Genomic DNA, 25,627 nt, shown 5'->3' with positions numbered 1-25,627 from the left:
CACAACAAAACGACGGTTGGAGGAAGAGCGCCTCATCTTCTGCCTAGGAACCCTCCAACCACAAGGGATGAACTCGGATTTCACCAGTTTCCTCATTTCCCCTCCCCCCACCTTGTCTCAGTCAACTCCCTTGAACTCAGCACCACCTTCCTAACCTGCAATCTTCTTCCTGACCTCTCCGCCCCACCCCACTCTGACCTATCACCCTCACCTTGACCTCTTTCCACCTATCGCATTTCCAACGCCCCTCCCCCAAGTCCCTCCTCCCTACCTTTTATCTTAGCCTGCTGGACATACTTTCCTCATTCCTGAAGAAGGGCTTATGCCCGAAATGTCGATTCTCCTGCTCCTTGGATGCTGCCTGACCTGCTGCACTTTTCCAGCAACACATTTTCAGCTCTGACCTCCAGCACCTGCAGACCTCACTTTCTCCTCCTTGATGAGTATCATATGGCTATCACAGCCAAACCTAAGCCAGGTGTCATCGGACATTCATGCACATGCACTTCCAGCAAGTAATTTCAAAGTAAATATCACAACTGAAAACCTACAGCAATATTTTTGAAAGATGGAAGCCAATTGTAACAACTATTATTATTTTCCTGGCTGAGACTGGCACCCAGAAAGGGCCAAAATTTGAACAAGAAACCTCCTAGTCTGTGTGCTCAAGTGTGACATATTTACATTTAACCACCTTTACAATATCACTTCACAAAGTGCAAAAATTATACCATTAACAAAGAGGAGTTCCATTTATTTTATTGAAATTATCTGTTTAGTCTGGAATAATATATTTTGATGCGAAGTAATTAATCAGAATATGAAAAGTTGATTTGGTTCAGCTCACTTATGTGAAATAATTTTTTAAAATGATCATTTATTTTCAACATTACTGAATTAGAGAGTAAGATGAGAATTTTTAAACATTCTTACAAAACATCATTTAAATCTGTTACATTATTCATTATTCAAACATTATGGACACATTTTGTGTAATGAAAGCAAACAGAAATTCAGTTAAAATGGTTTTCAGTTATCAGTGATAGTAAAAAGCCCTGCTTTCAAATTTCCACTTTTCCTTCTCTTATAAATAACATTCATGGACAGATTCAAGGAGGATCCAGAAAAGAAGTAGTTAGTATTTACAGTTACCTACCAGCTTAATCTTCTCCTGCATTTATCAATGCTACCAACAACTGGCACAAGATCAGTCAGCCTCATTTTGCTGTGAGATAGTCAAGTCTTGAAAGTACAATTATTGTTCATTAGAAGGAGAACAAAAAACTGCCACATTCTTTGGAACTGTTGTGAACTATGCCCACTGACTGCATAAAGTTATTTATGTTTGTCTTTGTAGACCATAACAGAGAAAGGAAATAATGGAACAGTATGATAGTGGACCTTCCTTCAACTACGGGAATTAAAGATGATGAAAAGTTATTTTGAACTGTGAATTATTTTTAGGAACCTTTAAGCAAATCCCGAATTGACGCTTTGTACTTTTAATTCATAAATGTCTCATGTATAGAGAAATAAGCAGGTGAATGCTAGACCAAAGTGAATATAAGTGATCTCACTTTACAATAAATGAAATGAAGAAAATACTATGTATGAATGGCTTCAGATGATTGGTTAAAATAACTTTCTAACTGTAACTAGATTCTACTGCAACATTGTGAATTAGGTCAGCCAAGATAGACAAAGAAAATATGCATGGTTATTCATAATCTTTCTTCTGTAACTAATGTAACTATAGTACATTCATGTTAGAAATATCCAGATTGTAATACTATTGCTCATTTTTTTCATTTGGTCATGTAGTCATCTGAACGTTTACTTCAATCAACAAATCACCTCTGGTCAGCCTCGGAAATGTGCCAGAATTAAAAGGCAACCTACATATAGCAACATGAATATCTAACTGTCCTCTAAACCCTTAAATCAGATCGAAATTTGTTCTAATATCCCACTGCTAACTTCCTTATGTCATTTTCCTAGTAGAGTGGATAGATTCTTCACAATGTGTCACAAAGTTTCGTTCTCTTCAGATCCACAATTTTGGTAGTGTATGTTAGAGCTGTAGGCTTAGAGATACCCTTGTAGTATAAGCAGGAGCTTTTTCTGAAGCAAGGAAAAGAAAGATTGTTTTATTTTATTGATAAATAATCATAGAATTCCTACAGTGTGAAAGCAGGCCATTCGGCCCATCAAGTGCACACCAACCCTCTGAACAGCATCCCACCAAGACCCACCCCAGTACTCTATCCCTGCATTTCCCATAGCTAATCCACCCATCCTGCACATCCCTGGATACTATGAGCAATTTAGCATGGCCAACCCACCTAACATGCATATCTTTGAATTGTGGGAGGAAACTAGGAGCACTAGGAGGAAACCCACGCAGACATGAATAGAATGTCCAAACTCCACACAGAGTCACCCAAGGATAGAATCAAACCCAGCTCCTTGGTGCTGTGAGGCACCAGTGCTAACCACTGAGCCACCATGCTGGTGTAACCTGGTTATAGGTAATTTTAACTTCTGCGCCGAAAAGCTGGTGGATTAGCTCACCTTGACTTTTATAGAACCCACCCAAATTTCATTCTCTGAAGGGTCACAACTTGAAGAATAATTTAGTCAGGTTGGAGCCTAGGCATTTGGTGGTAACACACTTTGGGTCTCGCAAAATGTCTGTCCACCATCTACAAGGCATCAGTCAGGAGTGAGAATGAATATTGGCCTTGATGAATGGAACTCTTAACAACACACAAAAAGCTTAACACCATCCAGGATGAGGCAGCTAACTTGATTGGCACTCTATCTACAATCATCAACATCTGTTCTCTTCACCATCAATGCACAGTGGCTGCAGTATGTAACCATGTATGCACCACAGCAACTCATAAGGGCTCCTTTCTAAACAAAATAAAACAAAGAAATGCGGATGCTAGAAATCAGAAACAAAACCAGAAATTGCTGAAAAAACTCAGTAGGTCTGGCATCTTGTGTGGAAATTCTGAGTTAATGTTTCAGATCCATTGACACTTCTTCAGAATTGACTGGAGCAAGAAAAAGGTTGGTATACAGTGTATGCTGAAGATCAGGTGAGGAGTAAACGATAAATGAAGAAGGAGCCCAGAGGTCTGGTGTTTGGGGGTTGGGGTAAGGACATTAGGGAAGATGCCCAGGCCCTAAAATTATTGACCTCAATATTGAGCCCAGAAAGCTGCCCCTGTAAGGGTACTAATCCTTGTCATTATACAGGCTGTTACCACAACGAATCCATTGTCAGCTACTAATGGTCCCTGTTAGCAGCTATTAATTCTCTTAGGCTGACCTTTACCCATTCCTTTGTCTATCCATCTGTTGTTCTTTCTCTCTCTGGGGTCTACTTCTCCACACCCTACTTCATCTTTTATTTCCCACTTTCCCCCCCCAGCCCACCTTCAGCACATGTACCAACTTTCCCCCACCTACAATCAGTTCTGAAGAAGGCTCACTGTACCCGAAATTTTAACACTGCTTTTTTTCCACAGATGTTGCCAGACCTGCTGAGATTTTTTCCAGCAATTTCTGTTTTGTTTTCCTCGTGCCATCCACCATGTAGAAGAATAGGCAAATGATTGGGAACACCACCATTTGCAAGTTCCTCTGCAAACAGCATACTATCCTTTAATATGGTATACCTACACTCCAAGGACTGCAGCAAGTCAAGAGGACAGCTCTTCACCATCTTCTCATGGGCAGTTCTGGAAGTACTATGAATATTGGCTAAGCCAGAAGTTTCAATATGCCATGAACAAATAAAAAGGAGAATTCCCAGGAACATAAAATTATAGGACTTACTTTTCTCTCACCATTAAATTCTTTTACTTAGTTTTTCAATTTAAAAATGTCTCCAATTTGCATACAAATGAACAGAACTGCTCCAGCAAAACTGTGATCTGGATCTTCAGCCTTTGTGAGACAGGCTCTGAGGCAGATTGGCAATAAAATTAGTGCTATTGACTAACGTGCCAATTCTCCAGTACTTCTTCATTTTTTGGCTATTGTTGTATAGCTGTTCTTTCAAAGTTGCCTGTCTACCTGCAGTCATTAAGTGTCTGATTAAGACCAATTGGTGTAGTTAACTGAGATATTGCAATTCCAGAGTCCTGCAAGCAGCGCCAGCCAGCTCAGGAACCTGTAGATGGGCACCTGATGGCTGGCCAGGAGATGAGCACTCCAGGCAGGTCTGTGAGTAACCATGCGCTACTTATAGAGGATTCCCATCTTCTACTCTACAGTGCCGCACTGGCTTGTGATTTTTAAAAATGGAAAGGGAGGAACTCCATACTAAATTGCCTTCTCCCTCTTATTTACCTTTCACTGCAGTCTGCTGCTTCTTTCAAGATTGGCCCTTCAGATTCAAGTGAACATATCCACTGACTACCACTTGGTTGCCCCAAGGAAATTCAAAGGTGAATGACTGTTTCCGTCCAGGGACAGGTTTGGAACCCAAAAAGAGTTTCAATCTCTGCTTCTGGCCATGGAGGGAAAGCCAGCTGTTCATCTTTATATCATTATGTCCCTTTGCTGTTGTAAGGAATGAATTTTAAAGGTACTCCAGTAGTTACCTCTCTCTTCCAAATCCTTAAAATACATTTGCATCAAGTCTTTTTCAAATTCTTCTTGATCGTCATCATTTTCAAAGATTTCATTGAGCATCCAGTCTTCAAGCAGACTTTCCCTCAGATCAATATATCTGTTAATAGGAAAAAGAGATTTAATCCATTCCTTTTGTGTTACATTGACCTTTTATTCAGGACACTGAGCACTTCTTTTTGCATACTGCTGAGTTTTAGGAAATATATCTGAGATCACTGTCTGACTGCTTGCCCTCCTTTAACTGGTAACAAGGGATTTTCAACCACTACTTTTATTGATGCAATTGATAGAGGGGGCCTCCATTTAATATCATGGCCATTTCTTTATTCACTAGTGAGACACGGGTGTTGCTGGCTGGCCAGCATTTATTGCCTGACCTGAGTTGCCCTTGAGAAGGTGATAGTGTCCATGTGTTGTAGGTAGACCCACAATACCTTTAGGGAGGAAATTCCAGGATGTTAACCTAGTGACAGTGAAAGTGAAGGAACCATGATGTATTTCCACATCTAGATGATGAGTTGCTTGGAGGGGAACTTGCAGCTGGTGAAGTTACCATGTATCTGCTGCCCTTATCCTTCCAAATGGAAGTGTTTGTGGATTTGGAAGGTGTTGTCTCAGTTGCTTTGGCAAATTTCTACAGTGCATGTTGTAGATGCGACACATTGCTGCTACTAAGCATGAGTAGTGTAGAGAGTGGATACTTGTGGATGTGGTGCCAATCAAATGAGCTGCTTTGTCCCAGATGGTATCAAGCTCATTGAGAGTAGTTGGAGCTGCACTCATCCAGGCAAATGGGGAATATTCCATAACACTTAAATTGGACATGCTAAATTGCCTAAATTGGACATGCTAAATTGCATAAATTGGACATGCTAAATTGCCCATAGTGTCGGGTGCATTAGTTAGGAGTAAGTGTAGGGTGGGTCTGGGTAGGTTGCTCTTTGGAGGGTCAGTGTGGACTTGTTGGGCTGAAGGGCCTGTTTCCATACTGTAGGGATTCTAATTCTAATCTTTACTCCTAACTTCTGTGTTCTAGGATGGACAGGCTTTGGGGAGTCAGGAGGTGAGTTACTCACCGCAGTATTCCTAACCTCTGCCCTGCTCTTGTAGCCACTGTATTGATCTGATAAGTCCAGTAGAGTTTCTGCTCAATGGTAAACCCAAGGATATTGTTAGTGGGGGGTTCAGTGATGGTACCATCATTGAATGTTAGTGGGCTGTGGTCAAATTGTTTCATGTTCGAGATGGTGATTGTTTATATGATGTGACCTTCAATAGTACTCTTTTAACACTTGATTAAATATGTTAGCTCCAGGAATTGGATTTGAGTCACAACCCAATGACCAAAAAGCAGAACTGTTGTCAAATGAGCTGTAAACTATATCATTGGTAAATCCTTACATAGAAATATAGAAGATGGAACAGGAATAGCTATTCATCCCCTCAAATCTTCTCAGGCATTCAATATGATCATGGCTGATCATCTAACTCAATATTCTAATCCCACCCCTCCCCCCATATCTCTTGGTTCCTTGGCCAGAAAAGCTACATCTAAATCCTTCTTGAACACACAAAGTTTTGGCTTCAACCATTGATTGTGGTAGTGAATTCCACAGGCTCACCACTCACTGGTGAAAACATACTCTTGTCATCTCTTTCCTAAAAGAATTATCCCTTACTTTAAACTATGACTCTTGGTTCTAGAGTTCTCCACCATTGGGAACATCCTTCCTGTATGTAATCTGTTCAGTTCTGTTAGTGTTTTATAGTTTAATGAGTGGTCCCCTTATTCGTCTGAACTCCAGTGAATACAATCATAACTGACTCAATCTCTCCCATACATCAGTCCTGGCATCCCAGAAATCAATTTGATTAACCTCCATGTATTCTCTATTGCAGGATCATCCTTCCTCAGAGTCCAAAACGGCACACAATATTGCAGGTGTGACCTCAACAGATCCTGTATAATTGCAGCAAGACATCCTTGTTGCTGCACTTAAATCCTCCTGTTATGAAGATCAGTATACAGCTTACCTTCTTTACTGCATGCTGTACCTGCCCGTTTACTTTCAGTGACTGGTGGATGAGGACATGCATGTCTTGTGCCCCACCCTTAATTTATAGCCATTCAATTAATAATCTGACTTCATATATTTGCTACCAAAGTGGATAACCTCACAATTACCAACATTATACTACATCTGCCATGCATCTGCCCACTCATTCTGACTGCCCAAATCTCACTGCAACCTCTATGTATCCTCCTTGCAACGCACCCTTCCATGCATCTTTCTATCATCTTGTAAAAGGAGGAGATGGCGTTCAGCTATTATCACTGGACAATTAACCCAGAGACCCTGCCAATGTTCTCAGGACCCAGATTTTAGTCCTGCTATGGCAGATGGTGTAATTTGAAATCAATTCATATCTAGATTTAGGGGTCTAATGATGACCATGAAACCATGTTGATTGTCAGAAGAAAAAATCTGGTTCATTACTGTCCTTTAGGGAAATAAACTGCTATCTTTACCTGGTCTGGCCTATATGTAACTCCAAACCCACAACAATGTGGTTGACACTTAACTGCCCTCTGGGCAATTAGGGATGGGTAATAAATGCTTGCCTGGCCAGTGACTCCCACAACCTATGAATGGACTTCTTTAAAAATCATTTCTGGCACATAGTTTTGGTCTTCCCCACTGGTGGAATCAACATTTCTGCAACTGCCCTATCAAACCATTCCAATTTTTTTTTTAAACATATGTATTGCTTCACCTCTCAGCTTTCCTTTTTTAGAGGAGGAAGTCCCATTAGAATATTTTTTTCCCAGTATAACTTTTCAGTTGTGATGCCATCCTAGTTAATCTTTTGTGCACATTCTTTCATGTTTGTATAGTGGAAAACTTAAGAATGCAAACCCAGGAAAAACCCCAACAGTTATACATCTGATCTCATGTGAGAATTGTGCATCCAATTCTGTGTACCACACTTCGGAATGGATATGAAGGTTTTAGAAACGCTATGGAAAAGATTCACAAGAATTGTTCCAGGGATGAGGAACATCATCATGTGAAAAGGTTCTCTTCTTTGATAAAAAGATTGAGTAGATTTGATTGAGGTACTCAAAGTCATCAGGGGTACGGACAGGGTGCATAGAGACAATTTGTTTCCGAAGGTGGTTGCATGATTTAAAGTTATTGGCAAACAGCAATGGTGATATGGGGAAAAAAAAAATTAAAGGGTGTTTATGATCAAGAATACACTGCTTGAAAGTGTGCAAGAGATAATTCAATCAAAACATACAAAATGTAATTGAATAATTATCTGAAAAAAATATATGTACAAGGCTACAGTTAAAAGCCAGGAGAAGGCTTGAGGTGAGTTGCTCTGACACAGAAACTGAAAGACGTGATAGGAGAAATGGCATCCTCTTCTGTCACCATTCTCTAATTTTGTGTCTAAAAAAATGTCATAGCTGTTTTAAAACCTCAGACAAAGAATATTCCTGATTATCTGCCTGATTTACAATGTTTGATCAGATTCAATAATCTTGTTTAGCTTTTCTCCCTCCATCTCAGCATTTTCAGGTCATTTTTGTTGGAGGAATGGACAGAATTAAAGTCTGTCAGAATCTTTGATTCAGGGACCCTGGAAAAAGAAGTAGAGTCCCACATAGAGAAAGACAGGAAGACAGCAGCCATTGTGGACAGCATGGGTAAAGGTTGCTCTCTGATCACCACCTTCTTAAAATTGAAAGAGACAGGACTGGTAAAGATTGAAGGAATGCACGATTTATCTTAACATAGCCAGGAGAAGCAGTCACCAAGGTGGGCATTCTGTTGAAAGTTGGTTCTGGGGTGCTCAGCGGAATGGTAGAAATAACTTTTGATGGATACTCAACATTACAAATCACCAAAATGGAGAGAAGCAAGCCTTTTAGAAGCTAATTATAACTTTGAACTTGTTTCGATAAAGAATACGCATATATGGAGAGTATACCATGAATCTAAAAGGTATATCTTTCTGTAGTTTAGTGAATCATTTACCTACTAATTATTTTTGGTTCATATTGATTCTTGTTTGCTTGTTATAGTAAAAGTTTTAAATATGAAATCTTGTTGTGTGATCCTTTGAGCCAGTCACAGGGCCTGATGAAGGGCTTTTGCCCAAAACGTCGATTTTCATGCTCCTTGGATGCTGCCTGACCTGCAGTGTTTTTCCAGCACCACACTCTCGACTTTACAAATTATTGGCATGGCTGGGAAATTGGTTGAGTGGCAGGCAACATAAATTGGCACTGTGCAACCAGTGATCTTCTACATAGATTTACAAGAATGATACCTGGGGGTTAAGTGATGAAGAGAGGTTACACAAATTTGGTCTGATTTCTCTAGAATTTAGAAGTTAAGGAGTAATCTGATTGCAGTCTTCAAGGTATTAACAGGAAAAGACAGGCTAGAAAAATATAAACTATTTTCACTGGTTTGGGATTTTAGACCCAGGGAGCATAGTCTTAGAATTAGAACCATACCGTTTAGGAAAAATGTTCGGAAGTATCTCGACCCAAAACGTGTGGTAGATGCTTGGAACAAAAACTGATGTTGCTGGAAAAGCTCAGCAGGTTGAGCAGCCTCTGTGAAGAAAAATCAGAACTGGGTTCCTCAAAACCGAAACGTTAACTCTGATTTTTCTACACAGATGCTGCCAGACCTGCTGAGCGTTTCCAACTTGTGTTTTGTTTCTGATTTACAGCACCCGTAGTTCTTTGATAGATATTTGGAACTCACTTCCACAACCAACAGTGGATGCTGAATTAGCTGTTAATTTTAAATCTGAGATAGATCATTTTTTGTTAAGCAAACGTGTTAAGAGCTAAGGGCCAAATTTGGTATGTGGAGTTAGGCCACAGAGCAGCCATGGTGTCATTGAATGGTGGAACAGGCTGAAGGGGGTGATTGGCCTACACCTGGTCCGATGCTCGTACATGGCCTGAACTTTCATGAAGATAAAGAGGCTCAATTCTAGCCAATGTACCTAGCACCATTTTCCATGCACATATGTGTTTTGTTTTGGGGGGCGGGGGTAGAATTGATAGTGAAATAGGTGAAGGTGGTAGCTATCATATCCATGGTAAATGAGAACAACTGCCAGGTCTTAATTTTGCTCAAAAGGTGTGCAAAAAAATGGGCTTGGCTATTGGAGTTCTTTGGTAATAGGGTATAGGGTGTAGGTTTGCTCGCTGAGCTGTAGGTTTGATATCCAGACGTTTCGTTACCTGGCTAGGTAACATCATCAGTGGGTGACCTCCAAGTGAAGCGAAGCTGTTGTCTCCTGCTTTCTATTTATATGTTTGTCCTGTATAGGATTCCTGGGGTTTGTGGTGATGTCAAACCTTCACAACCTTGCATAGGGTATGCTTTTGTAAATTCCTTTGGATATATCCACAGACATCTTTGAATGCAGTGGTAAGTTCCATTCTGGGATTGGTAAAAGTGGACATGAATGTGTAGCTATGGATAAATTGTCAAACTTATAAGGCAATTGTTAAGCTGTCAAGGGAATATTTCAAACCTTCGAGTCATTTAAATCCCCTACATTGTAAATTTTGAAAAACTACAGCTTAGAAAAATCAATCCCTACTATTTCACTTCACATAAGTTGCCATAAGTCTGAGGGCTTTCATTAAAAGATTTTGCTTCATGATTGATTTTCCATCATATCATAATTACGGTGGGATCTCTGACAGTTCACAATTTGTTTGATAGCTTCAAGTCTTTGAAGTGGGCTATGAATACAAATACTTGTTTTTGAAAGGGATTAAGTAGTTGAAGGAACTTAAATATTGTTAATGGATTTTTTTTATCAATGTATGTGTTTTTAAAATTTCAAATTTCTCAATAGGCACTTGGAAATCTACCTTATTTCTTCTCACCATGGGTTCTTGGGTTTCTTAGGTATGCCCATGTTAAATATTGGGTGATTTGGCAGTTCACATGAGCTTGCTGTAAATTAGCATAGAGACTATGAGGAACTATTATGGTGGGTGGACAGGCATAAGTTGGCATGGAGGCTGTCAGGGACTATGGGCTTGTGTGGACAGCATCGGTTGGCATGAGTTAGCATGGATCAGCAATTTAACACGCAACTTATGGTGTTAGGAGTATATTACTGAAACTGGTACCACTTTTATCCTTGACATGAGCAAATCCATAAGTCAGTCATGCAGTATCATTATGAACACTAAGAAATACGAGACTATTCATCTCTTACAGTTGAAGATGAAATGGTGACTGAATCAAAATTGAAAACTGGAGACAGTGTTTAAATATAAATTTTAAAAGTGGAAAGAAAAAATTGAATTCAGCACTTACTTTAAATTAGGGTCAGTTGTCAGAGAAGTTGGCAATTTCTTTATGTCATCGCCACTGACAACTAGTATCTTTAGTTTATTCATTCTGCACAAGACTTTGGGCAGATAGGTCAGCTTGTTCTTCTGAAGGTACAGGGACTCTAGCTCAGCAAGTCTGCAAATTATAAAAATAGCACACAAGTGTTTCAAATATTATTTTCAAAATATTTGTATCTAGATTTGTTAATGTCATACAACATATTTTTACCCTTAAGATTTTGATGTCAGTTTTGAAATTACATTGCAGTGGCAATATGCAGTGACTAGATGCTGTGCCTCCAAGAAAGGTTTTAGAAAGAAATGGTTAATTCATAATTGTTAAATCTGCTGTTTGTGTGTTTTGGCCCAGGCAAGGAATGTGATGGGCAGAATTTCTAACGAATTGTATCTTCAAAGAGCAGATTAGTTACGAAGAAACTATTTCTTCTCAAGGTTTAGAACTAGGGCATTCAGGACCAAAGTTAGGAAGCATTTTTCACATTAAAGGTAACATATATCCAGAACATTTTTCTGACTCCAGATGGATCACAAAATAGGAAGCTAGTATTCTAGATGAAACAAGCAGGAACCATAACTAAATAGTTAAATCTTTTGAGACAGTTTCAATTTAATCAGTTTTAAGACCTTGAGACTATACTTTCATTCTTTACTTTGAAGCATATGCCATGGACATTCTGTCTATTGGTATTAAGCAGTAACTTGCCCAACCAATCCTTCTTTAATGGATCTTTGGAGGCTGCTCAGTAAATGGTCAGAAAGGTCTTTTATCATCATTTATGCAGAGTCAGGAGAATTGTGAAGTATGTGTAAGGTGGTAAAAGCAAGATAGAGTGACAGCGCTAGTAGGGTTTTAGTTGAAGAAACAGAAATGGGGCATACAAGATATTTTGTTTAAGAAAGTAGAATAATAAGAAGCAGAGCTTGGAAGCTTATTTTAGCAATGAGCAAGTTGGGAAATAATCTGGAGGCAAATAAAGTTTGCTTGTGACAGTAGTGGTTAGTAGGCAGGATCAAGAGGGCTTTTACTCAGAGTTACAGGATATGATTCAGCAGAAGCTTGAAAAACGAATTGAAATTCTATGTGGGGGAAGCATTGGAATGTGGCGTTGGGCTTAAAACACTGGCAGAGAAATACTGGATGCAGATGGAAGGTCAAACTGGATGTGGCATCATGGAGTTTGCAGTGATGGATTGAGGTAGCACAAACAAATGGATGTTGGCTGTGAATTTTGTGGGAGGGGAGTCTAAGGGTGTGGCAGCACCAGGAAGACAATGGTAAGGCATCTGAGACTGAGTCAGGATTTGATTGATGCCGAAAGATATTGTGATATACTGTTGTTAGTTGCTCAATTAAAGGTTTTTTTGTGGAGTTGGATTGGCAGTGAGTTTAAAATATTGAGTACTTGGCATAAGGCTAGTACTACCTCTAATTTAGTGAGAAATAGTTCAAAAAAAGGTTATATGTTTTCTGAAAACAGAATATAGATCAAACAGATTCACTTCATACAGAATCTTTAGAGGAAGCTGTTGATTTATCAATCTGGAAAGAATTTGAACTTGAAGTTGAAATGCCATGCCTAACAAAGTGCAACATGATACCAACCTCAATAATGTACCTTCAAGAATCAAACTCAACTGATGGGAAGGTCCCTGCATTGCAGTTTCTATTGTATTTGCATATAAAGCCATGTCGTATTAGATAGGTGCATAAATCACATTGTTTGTGTTCTCTGCTATTTTGCATATGAATTGAGCTCTAATGAGCCTAATTAGATTAGATTACATTAGATTAGATTATATTACAGTGTGGATACAGGCCCTTCAGCCCAACAAGTCCACACCGACCCGCCGAAGCGCAACCCACCCATACTGTACATTTACCCCTTACCTAACACTACGGGCAATTTAGCATGGCCAATTCACCTGACCTGCACATCTTTGGACTGTGGGAGGAAACCGGAGCACCCGGAGGAAACCCACGCAGACACGGGGAGAACGTGCAAACTCCACACAGTCAGTCGCCTGAGGCGGGAATTGAACCTGGGTCTCTGGCGCTGTGAGGCAGCAGTGCTAACCACTGTACCACCGTGCCGCCCACCAATCAGTCAGTACAGTCAGTACACCGAGTTCAGCTGTTGGAATCATTTTAGATCTTTTAGATAGCACTGTCAGCATTTGATGCCCCATAGGCTTCAGGATCCCATAATGTATCAAACCAGAGCCTTGAGGGGAACTGAATTATGACTCCAAAAATCATTTCTCCTTGAAGTTTTTCGTGAGGGAGGACACCTTGGAGGGCTCATCCAGCAAGGCTATATGGTAGAGCTCAAAAATCAGATGACGCAATAATCTTTTGTGGGATTGTACTACATACCTCCCAATAGCCAGTAGCTATCAGAAGAACAGATATGTGGATAGATTATGAAAAATGTAAAAACAACAGGGTTGTTGTAGTGGGTGATTTTAACATTCCCTGTAATGATTGGGATTTACTTGGTGCTCAGGTCTCAGATAGGGTGGAATTTGTTATTCCTGTGAAAATGAAGGATGAAGATGGCAAGATTCAGAAACCTTGCATGACAAGAGAAATGGAGAGTTTAGTCAAGAAGGTAAAAGGAGGTATATGTAAGGTTTAGGAAACTGAAGACAGACAGAGACTTCAAAGAATACAAAGATAGCAGGAAAGAACTCAAACAAGGAAATAAGCAGGCTAAAAGGCAGCATGAAATTTCTTTGGCAAACAGAATTAAGGAACATCCCAAGGTATTTTATACATATATAATTAAGGAGAAAGAGGGTAGCGAGGGAATGGGTTGGTCTACTGAAGGACAAAGGAGGCAATTTATGAATGTAGAGACAAAAAAACTACAGATGCTGGAATCCAAGATAGACAAGCAAGAGGCTGGAAGAACACAACAAATCAGGCAGCAGCAGGAAGTAGAGAAGCCAATGTTTCGGGTGTAACCCTTCTTAAAGACTGGAAGTGGGTGTAAGGGGATCTACAGATAAAGATGGGGGGCTGGGAGAGGGTTTTGGATGGGGAGAAGAGTGGAGTGGTGAAATAGTGATAGGTGAACACAAGTAGAGGGTATGGCCTGGTTGGTCGATGAGTGGAATGAATCCGGTTGGGAGGTGGAAGGAAGGGTCAGTCAGAGGAGTGGAAGGGAAGAGGAGGGGCTGGAAAGGGAGTCAGAGGATGTGAAGGGAGCTTATTTGAAATTGCAGAATTCAATGTTGAGTCCTCCAGGCTGTAGATTTCCCAGATGGAAGATAATGCGGTCTGATTCACTGTGGCAATGGAGGAGGGTGAGGATGGTCATGTCAAAGAGGATGTGGGAAGGGGAATCGAAATGGGTAGTGACAGGGAAGTCAGGTTGGCCCCTGCGGACCTGCCTGAGATGCTCGGTGAAAGGTACCCTTAGTTTACGTCAGGAGCATTGGATACAATTTATGAATGTAGCTAGAGGAAGTGGCTGAGGTCTCTAATGATTATTTTGCTTCGATGTTCACAAAGGAGAAGGACATAGAACCATAGAGATGTACAGCGCGGAAACAGACCCTTAAGTCCAACTCATCCATGCTGACCAGATATCCCAATTTAAACTAGTCCCACTTGCCAGCAGCTTGCCCATATCCCTCCTAACCCTTCCTATTCATATACCCATTCAGATGCCTTTTAAATGTTGCAATTATACTAGCCTCCACTACTTCCTCTGCCAGCCCATCCACACAAGGACCATCCTCCACATGAAAAAGATGCCCCTTAGGTCTCTTTTATATCTTTCCCCTTTCAAACTAAACCTATGCCCTCTGGTTCTGGACTCATAATGGATGATGAGTCTCAGGAAGGGCATGTTGCTAGCTGAGGAAATGTCAACATTAAAAAGGAGACGGTGTTGGGTATTTTGAAAAATATTGAGGGGGACAAGTCCCTGGGACCTGATGGAATGTATCCCAGAATGCTGAAAGAGTCAGGTGAGGAAATTGCTGTGGCCTTATATGAAATCTTTGTATCCCTTTAGTCACAGGGGAGAATAATTGGAGAGAATAACCAACCACAGGAAGAAAAGACTGGAGAATAACCAACATTGCTCTTTTGTTTAATAAAGGCAACAGGGATAATCCGGAAATTACAGGTCTGTGAGCCTTGCGTCAGTTGTAGGGAAATTAGTGGAGCAGATTCTTAGAGATAGGATTTACACACATCTAGAAAAATAAGAACTTATTAGTGATAGCCAGCATGGCTATATGCTGGAAAGGTTGTATATCCAAACTTGTTTGAGTTTTTTGACGAAATGACAAAGAAGATAATGAGGATAGAGCCAGTAGATGCTATCTATATGGACTTTAGCAACTTCTTTGACAAGTTCCCTCATGGCAGGCTGATATAAACGTTGAGTCACATGAGATACATGATGAGCTGGTAAGATGAATACAGAACTGGCTTAGTTATAATACTTAGAGTGTAGCGGAGAAGAAGTTTATTTTCTGACAGGAGATGTTTGAACAGTGGTGTTCTACAGAGATCAGTGCTGGGACCCCTGTTGTTTGTAATAATATATAAATGCTTTAGAGTGGAATGTAGGTGGCCTGAATAGTAAGTTTGCAGATGACACAAAGATTGATGGAGCTTCCAATAATGAGAAGGATTGGCAGACAATACAGCAGATACTAGAAAGGCTGGAGACTTGGTTGAAGAAATGACAGATGGAGTTTAATCTGGACAAATGTGTGATGATGTATTTTGGAAGATCCAGTGTAGGTGGGTAGTATACAGTAAATGGCAGAACTCTTAGTAGCATTGACATACAGACAGATCTAGGTGACAGTTCCCAGAAAGTAGCAGCTCAAATGAATAAGATGGTCAAAAAACCATTTGGCATGCTTACCTTCATTGGTGAAAGCATACAGTATAGAAATTGGCAAGTCATGTAGCAGCTGTATGAAACTTTAATTAGGCCACATTTAGAATATTGCATACAATTCTGGTTGCTAGAAAGATGTCCAAGACTTTAGAGAGGGTTTTTTTTTTGACTGGGACAATACAGCTATCCTGGGACAGGTTAAGCAAAGACATGCCAGAGAATTCCTAGAGGCCTGGCACTCCAACCACAACGCCATAAACAAACACATAGATCTAGATACCATCTATCAACCCCTCAGAGAACGAACAGGAAATGACATCACCACAAACCCCAGGAACCCCATCCAGGACAAACATATAAATAGAAAGCAGGAGGCAACAGCTTCGCTTCACTTGGAGGTCGCCACTGATGATGTTACCCAGCCAGGTAATGAAACGTCTGGATATCAAACCTACAGCTCAGCGAGCAAACCTACACCCTAAACCTCAACCTGAGCTACAAACCTTCACAAACCTTGCAAAAAGTACAAGGACTGTTGCAATTTAAAAACTGACTGTCTAATCACCACCTGCTCAAAGGAATTTGATGATGAACAATAAATGCTTTGATCTTTCCAGCAAAGGCTAAGTTCTATGAATGATCAAAAAAAGCCCATATTGAGTGCCAATAAACTGTATTTTCATATTTAACATACAGTTACCTGTCTAAATCTTGAGGCAGGTCTTTCAGTTTATTGTTGCTAATGTCTAGATTCTTGAGGTTTGTCATTCGGAGCACACAGATAGGCATGCTTTGAAACTGGTTTGTGGACAAATCCAAGCTACTCAGTTTTTGCAGATCCCGTAGCTGAAACATAAACAAAATCCAAATCATTTTGGTTGGACGGCATTACAAACTTGGCTGAGGCATTCTATCCCTGTACATGGTTGAAATTATTCTAAACAGTTAATAGACCCTTATCCATCTGCTCCATTTCCTAGATTCAACAAGGCAATGTAAATCTTCGATTTCCACCCATACAAAATTTCTGATTTTAGCATTATCAAAACAGGAAGTGATCATAAGGATGTGCTAGTGTGACCAACAACACCCAAAGATTATCAGGTTGTTTAGAATCTTGGATTCTGAAAAGACCTAAATCTGAAATAAGTAGCTAGACTGGCTAGCTTTTTTGCATTGACCAGGTGTTGCCACTTTGACTTCATTTCTTGTTTATGTCTGAAAGTAATTTCCACATTGTGTCATGACCATTTGCACATTGAGAAATTCTGGGGTCTTTTTGTCATTAGTCTGAGAGTTTTATCTGGTAATAAAGAAGTTTCCTATTCAACCATTTCAACAAAATTATAGCAGTGGTCACTGCAGCTGTGCTGCTTATTACAATATGACCAGTTGTCTTCATTAATAACAGCGTGGGGTGCAAGCTTGTGCACTGGAGGTGGACAGGATAAAGTTTTTCTCAGTTTGCAAACAATATATCTTGAAAGCTAATAGATTTCTATGAAATTTTGCACATTGATAGGTTATGGCTCAAGGAACAACTGACTAACTTTGGCGAATATGCAGTTTCAGGTTGTGGGATTTTCTTTTTGGAACCCATTAACATTGGCAGGTTGGACAACTTTGTTTTTTGAATGCTGTGAGTTTGGATGTGTAGAATATTATGATTATTTTAACATGTTATGAAATGTCTCAATGGCTGTAGTGAAACTTGCCGTACTATTATAAATGTGAGCAGAGTTTGCAGACCAGGTTGTTGGATATGGATTGGCATGAAGCCTCCTTAGTGAGTTGGAAATTGTTAATAAAAAAATTCCTTTTTCAGCTTTGCGGTTACAGCACATTGTCAATCTGCAACCACTCACTAATTAGTATGATTGTCCCTATAGAAAAATCTGTATCACTGGTCATGGATGCTGTTGGTGATGGGTGGCTGATGAGCTTGTGTGGCTGAAGAGCTTGATCTGACAGCCGCATTTCCAATTACACAGAGGTAGTGTTTTGTCTGTGCTTCCGGGAGGTGGAAGTGGTCCTTGGTCCTGAGATCATTGGCATTCCTTTCTCTAGTTCCTTTTCTGTACTTCCTCTTGTTGAAGATTGTTCTCAAAGAATTATGTTTCTCCAAGTCAGTTTCTTCTGAAGGAGAGTGTCCCATGCATTGACATCTATGTTGCGTTTCTTGAGGGAATCTTCAGTGAGTTTTTGAAACACTTCCTTTGTCTTCTTCTTATTCAAGTGCCTTCCTTAAGCTTTGCAAAGAAAATTTGCTTTTGTAGTCAGAACTCAGCCAACCTCAGCACATGGCCAGACCAGCAGAGTTGGTTTTGGATGATCATGGCCTCAATGCTGGTGCTATTGGCTGCTTCAAGAATGCTTAGATTAGTACATCTGTCTCCCAGTTGATGCAGAGAAGCTACCTTAAACAACGCTGATGATAACTCTCAAAGGTCTTGAGGTGGCATCTGTATGTAGTCTAAGTTTTGGAGCATTGGGAAGAGTGGGAAGAATGATTGTCTTATACAGTATGCAATAATATTGGCATCACCAAGCATATCATGGCCATTGAAAACTCTCATCCTTATGAGTCCAAAGGACTCAGTTAAAAGCCGTGACTATGTAGAGTGTTTTGTGTTGTTCCTGGCATTTCTCTGCGAAAATCAGGTCCATAGTTCCATGATCAGGTCGGAAGCCACACTAACTTTCATGAGGCATCCTCTGAGACTGGGAGAAGGCACCTAGCAAGAATTCTGGTGATGATCTTCTCAGCGATGGAGAGTAGGGAAATTCTTCGATAGTTCCCCACTTTGTCTTCTTTCTTGAAAGTGATGGTGATGGCAGCATCGTTGCAATCCACAGGGATTTCTTCTTTATTCCAAATTTTCAGGAACAGTTGATGAAGATGACAGCTCCTTCAAATTGATGGAAGTGATGGGAAAAACTCTGCACTTCCAGTATAACTACATAAAAAAGAACTATTAAGTAAAGCCATGATTATTAACCCAAACATAGACTGAATGGCAGTACCCAGAATGCAATCAGCTAGTGCATAACAACGGCAAAGTGTCTGTCCTAAAGTGATGCTTGATGACGCCTTGTATTTAGTATATAACTGCCTTCCTTTGGTAACACTTGTGTCTTCCAGATCCTGGGTGGTTTCAGCCTGACAGGAATCAACTCCAGTATTGTATCCTAGTCAAAGTCTTTTGGGGAGGAGATGGTCTTCCACTTCTCTGAGCTAGTTTTTAAATGATTCAGTGTAAGACTTCATAAAATTCTCAGCATTGTGGGATACCATAGCATTGCACACTTTGTCTCACGTCTACAATAATTAGAGTGAGAGACGAATTGATAATGACAATATATTGTTGGTCTATTCCAACTTTGCCCTGTTATTGGGTACAATTTCATAATCCCTGTTGATCCATATGGCAGCAAAGCTGATGGGAACAATGTGAAGCACTCAAAATAGATCTTCAAATGTAATCTTTGAGCATATGGAAATCAGAGGAGAGCCCATGGCACCTATGTATTAGTCTTAGATTTAATAAAAAGCAGTGGCATGTATAAGAACCCTTGTTGTGTGAATATTGTTGCATATGACTTACCAATCCTCCATTGTGGTCTGCAGTTCTACAAATCAATCCATTTACACTGAACTGACGTGGGGATTGTACTCATCCACCTGACCCTCACAGTGACATGTTTCAGGGTATGATGGTGCTGTAAATGTATTGTGCCCAGAATATATTTTACTTTAAAGCCATGTCTTCTAAAACCTGCACTCCAGGATTCAGCAGCTGAGGATAATAATGAGTTGATCCTTCAAAAGCAAGTTAATTTTCTCTTTCAGCATTACCACCTGATCTTGTTCAAATTTGTGCATCACCTCTACCTCTCTTTAAATTTGTCAGGTGGATGAACTTTGACCAGTGTTTACAAGGGTAGGAGTGAATGCAAATGGAATGCTGAAAGGTGCTGGCCAAGTTTACATTTCTTAGCCCTGGCACAAATTCCAGAGACACACCTGGAGAAGGAGAACAATGCTGTCACCATGGTGACCTATAAAATGAAGCTTAGAGTGGATTAATTCAGTATTACAGCACGTCTAGGAAAGAAGTAGAAAGTTGCAGAATTCTATTGTTTTAGGGGCAAACCCAGACTCATATCACGCAAGAGCTTCAAGTTCCTCTGCAGCAAAAACAGAAGTTCGGGTTCCCTGCATCATGAGGTGGCAGGCTGATGTTTCATGTTCTGCAAATATATTTGGAATGTAACCAATTAGACTATACTGATATACATACAGTGTCAAGTGAATTATAGCATACCAGCGTGGATTTTCACCTTCACTGCTTGTGTGGTCATTTGGTGGAGCAGAATGCCTGCTTGCTGTAGAATCCCCTTGAATCTCATTTCTTTGGAACCAACATTAATAAAAATGATCCAGTTTTTATATTTTAATAATTGCTCCCCCAATTCACCACACATCAAGGAAAAGCAATCACACTGCGACTGCTTTTAAGAATGCAATTCGCACTGCATGAACCTGCAAGTATGAATGTCAAACAGTTACTTGCTTGACAGGCCTACCCATATTTAATATTTGAATGTGCCCCAACTTGTTTCAGGTGGGAGCTTCTTATGCACTTTGAGATCCACTGGAAAGGTTCCTTATCATTTCTGTCCTGTTCATTAATTCGTGTATCATATAGTCACAGGTCATAACAGACTTGAACATTGACTCCATGCATTTTTAAACATTAGCATCTAATAATCAACATTCTTTGTGGAAAACAATTTTGAAGCACAAAGTGTGCTGTTAGTCCAAAGTTTGTCTGGAACTAGTAGACAGCTGTCCTCTGCAGGTAATGAATGTATCAATCTGACATTGATACATCCAGATCTTCAATAAAATAAAGAGAAAAGAATGTTTTTAAAATGCACTCCAAAACGTTTCACAGGAGCATTACAAACAACAAGCTACAGCTGCAGCTATAATGACATATGATCAAAAGTCTGGATAAACAGACAGGTTTTAAGGAGCATATTAAACATGTCAGATCCCATAGACAGCTGAAAACATTCGACCATTGTTGGACCAACTAAATTCAGAATGCCCAAGAACACAGAATTGAAGAAACGTAGAAATCTCTGAGGATTGAAGGATGGAGAAGGTTAGTAATAGGGAGGACAAGGGATAAGGAGGGACTTGAAGCCTGATAACTTCGAGATTGATAGACCAAGAGGCAAGTAGGTCAATAAACACAGAGGATGACAGAGGAGGTGCAAGTAGGACAGAGGAACAGAATTTTGAATAAGCTCAAATTTATGAACATAAATGATAGAAGACTAACCCAAAATAGTCAATTCCAGAGGTAACAGTTCCTGAGGCAAGGCAAAGGCAGACAATATGATAGACACTTATGGTTTTGATGATAGTGTTGATATATGGATAGCAGCTCATCTCAGGTCAATTAGAATTCCAAGATCAAGATGTGGTTGTTTCAGCCTCATGAATTTGTGGTGGAGACCAAAGACCTTAGTCATCGCAAGACTTAGTTGAAGAAAATTTCTGCTCATCCTAGACTGAGTGTCAGACAAGCAATATGACAAAGTAGAGGCAATGGAAGTATTGAAATGAGTCATGTTAAGGTAGATGTGTGTGTTGACTGCAAACAAATGCTCTATGATGAGTTTTTGATAATGTTATCAAGAAGTAGAAAGAAGCTAAGAATTAGGAGAGAACTAAATAAGAGACACTCGAGGGAAACTGCAGAAAAGGAAAATGCAGACATTGCAAATGATTATCATGTTATCTTTGTATAGATAGCAACAAAGCCAGAGGAGACAGTCCCAGCTTGATGATAAAAGAAGTCAAATATTGCAGACTTTCTTAGAAAGATGACGATGAATAGATTATCACAGTCCCAATCATGTATGCTATTTGTCACTTTGGTAAAAGCTGCTGCAGTACTTGACAAGGTCAGAAACCTGATAGCAGCAGTTAATACATAGACTAGCAACAAAGATGTGAACGGGCTTGAGAAACTGTGTGCAACATGTTTAAGGATGTTGGATAGGAAACCGAGGATGGAGATGTGATATACATTTGCAAGGGTAAAGATTAGGATTGTAACTAAAATGTCTTTGATAATAATTTAAAATTATTCTTCAAACGTGTGTCTGCTTAGTTAATTAAATGGTCCTTCAAAGGGCTTCCAAATTAATAATTAGAAGGTTACACCAAGATTGAAAATAGTGTGATGATATAGAATTACTAAACTTGTATTTTTTTAAAAAATACGCTGGAAATCAACATTTGATCATCCATGCAGCAATACCCTAATGAAATATTACAACTCAAAGTGCAACCCCTTGAAAATGCATCAAATGAATGACTGGACCAAAGAGCAGTTTTATATATACAAATACAGCTCATGTGATTTTTATGGAACAACTTGATTTAGATCATATATAACACAGAGATCTTAGCTGTATAAGCCAAAGATATTACCTCAAATGGGAGCTCTATCAATTCCAGGTTATTCGATAAATTCAGTTTCTCTAGATTCTCGCAACATCCAAGCTCCAGTGGGACGGATGTCAGCTTATTGAAACTAACATTCAGTTCTTTCAGGCTGACCATTTTGCCTGTCAAAACACAACCAAAAACTTTAGTTTTATCAGGACTTTAAATCTTTACAGTAAAGAAACACGGCAAACTGTAATTAAGATATAAAGTACACACTACTTGTTTTTTCAAATTCTTTCATCTGAATTAATACCTGCAACTTTCATGGACTGAAATAGATTTAAACAGGGACCAAAAGACATCGACTTAAAATGGTCACAGATATCATCCAGCCATTCAGTGTCCAGGTTGGAGCAGGCTTGAAGGGACCAATAGCTTAATCCTGCTCCTATTTTCTCCTATGATTTCGGAAAACCGATAACCTGTCCTGGGCCTTCCAAATAGATGCAACAGTCAAGAAGGCACAACAGGCAACTTAGGAAATTTGGCATTTCCGTAAGGACCCTCACCAATCTTTACAGATGTACCATAGAAAGCATTCTATCTGGCATGGCAAATGTACTGCCCAGAAACTACAGAGACTTGTGTGCACAGCCCAGCCCATCATGGAAGCCAACCTCCCAGCCAAGGAATCCATCTAAACTTCTTATTGCTGCGGAAAGGTTTCAATTTCATCAGAGATCCCTCCCACCCAGTAATGCTGTCCTCGAACCTCTTCTATCAGGCAGAAAATACTGAAGCTTGAACACACACACCAACAGATTCAAGAACAGCTTCTTGCTTTTATTAGACTCCTGAATGGACCTCTCCAACTTCAAACAATGTTGATTTTGTTTTGTGCAGCTCCATTTCAGATGTAACCTTGTATGCCTCTCTCTTCTTAAGCACCCTATGATCTTTATGTCCTTGTTTCCCATGATTTGTCTGTACTGCTCACAAAATAAAGCTTTTCACTGTACTTAGGGAATGTAACTACATTAAATCAAATCAACATTAAAGTGGACAGCTGAACTGAAATCAATATTTTATCAAAAGGTAATGAGAGCAGCCTGAAGACCCCCTGATTAGGTATGAAAAGGCCTTATCTCTTATTTTGATTTACAACTTCTTCAACTGCTGCAGACATGGAGTAGACAAACAAGTTGATATTTCAAGGAGCTGCTTTTAGCGGAGAGGTAGATAATCTGCTGGGGCTGCAGCACATGCTAAGAACTCTGCTTCTCTCAAGAAGAAAACTTGCTGGATGACAACTGTAAAGGAAACCATAGCAGCACATTTGGAAAATCATAATTTTTCAAGCAGAGTCAGCATGACTTCATGAAAGGGAAATCGTGTCTAATTTAATTGAGTTTTTCAGGAAGTCTCAACTATCGTGGAAAAGGGGAACCAGTTGATATGTCATATTTGGATTTTCAAGGTGTTCGACAAGTTAATTCACAAAAAGTAAAGTCATAGGCGCCCATGATGTTGGAGTTAGTGTATTGGTGCGGATAGAAAATTGGCTAATGGGCAGGAACAGCAAGTGGGGACAAATGGTTTCTATTTCAAGTTGGCAATCTGTAGCCAGTTGGGTTCCACAGAGATCAGTCCTGGGGCCACACTGTTTAAAATATGTATTAATGACTTGAAGGAAGTAGGCAAGTATACTGAAGCCAAATTTGCAGACGACACAAAAATAGGTGGAAAGGCAAATTATGAGAGGAATGTAAACATTTTACAAAGCGATGTTAATGGGTTGCATTAATAGTCAAGAAGTTCGCAAATGGAGTATAATTTGGAACAATGTGAAGTTGTTCATTTTGGAAGGAAGAACAAAAGAAAGGGGTATTATTTATATGCACAAAAACTGCAGAAAGCTGCAACACAAAGGAACTTTGTGCAAAGAGGTACTCATGCATAAAACTTCATGTTAGCAACAGGTGCAGCAGGTAATCAGGAAGGCAAATGGACTGTTTGCCCCTTTTTGAAGGAGGTTGGAGTATAAGAGGAGGGAAGTGTTACTGCAATTGTACAAGGTTTTGGTGAGACCACATCTGGAGTTCTGTGAGCAGTTCTGGTCCTCTTATTTAAGGAAAGATACTACTTCATTGGAAGTAGTTCAAAGAAGGTTCATTAGGCTGATCCCTTCTATGGAGGGATTGATTGTCTTATGAGCAAAGTTCAAATAGGTTGGAACTCTACTCATTGGAGTTTAGAAGAATGAGAGGTGATCTCTTTGAAACATATAGGATTCTTAAGGGGCTTTACAGGGTAAAAGGTGAGAGGGTATTGCCCCTCATGGGAGAGTCTAGGACCAAAGGGCTTGCTCTCAGAATAAACAGGCACCAATTTCAGACTGAGAAGAAGAGGAATTTCTTCACTCATAGAGTTATGAGACATTGGAACTCCTTGCTATGGAGAGCTGTGGGGACAGAGACCTTGTGAACATTTGAAACTGAGACAGATAGATTGCTGATCATTAGGGGAATCAAAGATTACAGGGAAAATACAGGAAGTTAGACAAGAGTAATGCTGGATCAGCCATGATCCTTTTGAATGGCAGAGCATGCTTGACGGTCTGAATGGCCTGTTCCTGTTTGCTATGGTCCTATGAACAATAGCAACTAAAAAGAAAATTCTGAACACCAAGGATAACTACAATATTCACTCATTCTGATGGTTCAAAACACCATCGAACTGTGGTCTCAGCTTAATTTCTTGAAACTGAACAAAGTTCTAATGACTTTAAACTGCATATCCTTTCTTTTTTTATATAGGACACCAATCCTCTTTAAGGAGAAAGTGAGGACTGCAGATGCTGGAGATCAGAGCTGAAAATGTGTTGCTGGAAAAGCACAGCAGGTCAGGCAGCATTCAAGGAACAGGAGAATCGAAGTTTCGGGCATAAGCCCTTCTTCAGGAATGAGGAAAATGTGTGAGGGTGTCAGTGGAAGGGTACTGGTTGGTACAGCGGGAAAGGAAGAAGCGGAGGGCTTTGAGTCCTTCGTGATGGGGATGGAGGTGTACAGGGACTGGATGTCCATGATGAAGATAAGGCGTTGGGGACCGGAGAAGCGAAAATCATGGAGGAGGTGGAGGGCGTGGGTCGTGTCCCAAACGTAGGTGGGGAGTTCTTGGACTATGGGGGACAGGACCGTGTCGAGGTATGCAGAGATGAGTTCGGTGGGGCAGGAGCAG

At 40.0% G+C, this 25,627-nt stretch overlaps 1 protein-coding gene across 4 annotated transcripts in view; it reads right to left on the bottom strand.

The window, feature by feature from the left end:
- Window positions 1–367: 367 nt before the first annotated feature.
- Window positions 368–25,627, bottom strand: part of LOC122561658 (leucine-rich repeat-containing protein 2-like) — an 85,192-nt gene continuing 59,932 nt past the window's right edge. For all 4 annotated transcript variants that reach the window (XM_043713639.1, XM_043713621.1, XM_043713628.1 and 1 more), the window contains 5 exons: window positions 22,433–22,569; window positions 16,622–16,767; window positions 11,019–11,171; window positions 4,617–4,744; window positions 368–2,121 (listed from right to left, as the gene is read on the bottom strand). In XM_043713639.1, the coding sequence (XP_043569574.1) occupies window positions 2,072–2,121; window positions 4,617–4,744; window positions 11,019–11,171; window positions 16,622–16,767; window positions 22,433–22,569 (614 nt within the window). In that variant the 3' untranslated portion in view covers window positions 368–2,071. The remainder of the gene's footprint in view (window positions 2,122–4,616; window positions 4,745–11,018; window positions 11,172–16,621; window positions 16,768–22,432; window positions 22,570–25,627) is intronic.

The sequence above is a fragment of the Chiloscyllium plagiosum genome, chromosome 2, assembly GCF_004010195.1.
Source record: "Chiloscyllium plagiosum isolate BGI_BamShark_2017 chromosome 2, ASM401019v2, whole genome shotgun sequence".
Lineage (NCBI taxonomy): Eukaryota > Metazoa > Chordata > Chondrichthyes > Orectolobiformes > Hemiscylliidae > Chiloscyllium > Chiloscyllium plagiosum.
Note: the sequence above shows the minus strand (reverse complement) of the source record. Positions and strands in the feature narration are given on the sequence as shown.